The following is a 1,923-nucleotide window of genomic DNA, read 5'->3' as shown; positions in this document are numbered from 1 at the left end:
TTGAAAAGTACTTGAGACTTTTTATTAGAATAACTATAATACTTTAATTATCAACCTTGTTGCACATTAGCATACAACCCATGTCATAAATATATATGTCTATATATATTTATATATATATAAATCTAGTGTGAGTTTGGGTACAATGATAAATATTAAAGAACTATAACAAGAAGGCCCAATGTTTACAACAGCAAAACGGGTTGTATTTAAATGGTCTTTGTGAAACTTGCATATACCTGAGATATTCATTTTTGAAGTTTGATGGCAGAAATAGTCTCATTTGTATGTTCAGTGAAATATAATAAAAGAATCACACATCTCATTCATTAGCAAAATATCATCTTAGCATTTGCTTGATAGTTTAATGAATAATTTATCTTCCCTAAAAGAAAAAAACTCAATAATAAAAATAAAATGCAATGAATTAAATTTTTTAACATGATAAAACATACGTACTAAACGATGAGGAGAAAGGAATAGCTATTATTAACAAAACCTGAAAACAAATTGAGAATATACCTAATAATTACATGATAAAATAGGAAAACATATTTCATCTAATATTTTAATAAAAAGATAAACCTCCACAAAGCTACAGGAAAGTAGAGATGCTGTTTCTAACATAATTTCCACCTGCTCAGGGTTTTCCTAAGGGCAACTTTAACATCTTTGTTCCTCAAGCTGTAAATTAATGGATTCAGCATGGGAACCACATTGGTATAAAAGACAGAAGAGATTTTTCCTTTATTCATAGACCCAGGTGAGGAGGGTTTAAGATACATAAATGCACCTGATCCAAAGAACAGAGAAACAGCAATTATGTGGGAACTGCAGGTGCTGAAGGCCTTGGACCTGCCCTCAGCAGAGTTTATATGGCAGATACTAGAGACAATGAAACCGTAAGAAATAAAGATGGTGATGCTGGGCACAATGATGTTGATGCCCACCACAATGAAAACCTCCAATTCATTGACGTAGGTGCTGGTGCAGGAGAGCTGCATCACAGGGAGGATGTCACAGAAGTAGTGATTGATGGTGTTTGCATCACAGAAGGTCAGTCTCAGCATGCATCCTGTGTGAGCCATGGCACCAGAAAATGCCATCAAATATGAACCAAGCATTAGGTAGGAACATATTTTAGGGGACATAGCAATATTATATAAGAGCGGGTTACAGATGGCCACATAGCGATCATAGGCCATCGACATTAACACATAACACTCAGAAATAACAAAAAATGAATAAAAATAGAGTTGGGTCATACAACCTATATAAGAGATAATATTCTTATCTAATATGAAGTTCAACAGCATTTTGGGTGTAAACACTGAAGAGTAGCAAAAGTCTATCAAAGACAAGTTAAAGAGAAAAAAGTACATGGGTGTATGAAGATGTGAATTAAGTCCAATTAGAATTATCAAACCCAAATTCCCCATCATAGTCACCAAATACATTAGAAGAAATAGGAAGAACAGAGGGAGTTGGAGACTGGGCTGGTCTGTTAAGCCCATCAGGATAAATTCAGTCACAAAAGACCTATTTCCAACAGCCATTATTTTCCTATTGGAATCTGCAGGCATTGGTCAATGCATTACACTGTAAGACAAAATATCTCTTTCCACATTATATTTCTTTCCACCAATGTATATTCACAGGAAATTTTCAAGTATACCCCAGTCTCAAACTGTAGAATCTGCCTTTCTCATTGCAGTGAGTGCCACAGAGTTTCCCTTATTACAGTCTTTCCAAGCTAAACATGTCAATGTATCTCAGCTTCTGAAATACTGAATGAAGGCAGGGTCATTTCGTGTAAACATGACTGTTTACAAACCAAGGTATAAGGAAAGTATGACTGGACAGAAACACCTTTATCTCATCTTATTATTTCTTCTTTTACTTGATTAAAATGCTTTCTAGAAA

At 34.4% G+C, this 1,923-nt stretch overlaps 1 protein-coding gene across 1 annotated transcript; it reads right to left on the bottom strand.

The window, feature by feature from the left end:
• Window positions 1-620: 620 nt before the first annotated feature.
• Window positions 621-1,568, bottom strand: LOC102912117 (olfactory receptor 8B3-like). Its single transcript, XM_006997789.4, has one exon. It carries the CDS (start codon window positions 1,554-1,556, stop codon window positions 621-623), a length of 936 nt encoding a protein of 311 aa, XP_006997851.1. The 5' UTR covers window positions 1,557-1,568.
• Between the last annotated feature and the right edge of the window lie 355 nt (window positions 1,569-1,923).

The sequence above is a fragment of the Peromyscus maniculatus genome, chromosome 7 (genome assembly GCF_049852395.1).
Source record: "Peromyscus maniculatus bairdii isolate BWxNUB_F1_BW_parent chromosome 7, HU_Pman_BW_mat_3.1, whole genome shotgun sequence".
NCBI classification, from domain to species: domain Eukaryota; kingdom Metazoa; phylum Chordata; class Mammalia; order Rodentia; family Cricetidae; genus Peromyscus; species Peromyscus maniculatus.
The sequence above is the reverse complement of the archived record's forward strand: the minus strand, read 5'-3'. Positions and strand labels throughout refer to the sequence as shown.

What these genes read in the sequence shown, in the direction of transcription:
- LOC102912117 (XM_006997789.4), bottom strand. Translation starts at nt 1,556, where the DNA reads ATGGCTGTTGGAAATAGGTCTTTTGTGACTGAATTTATCCTGATGGGC.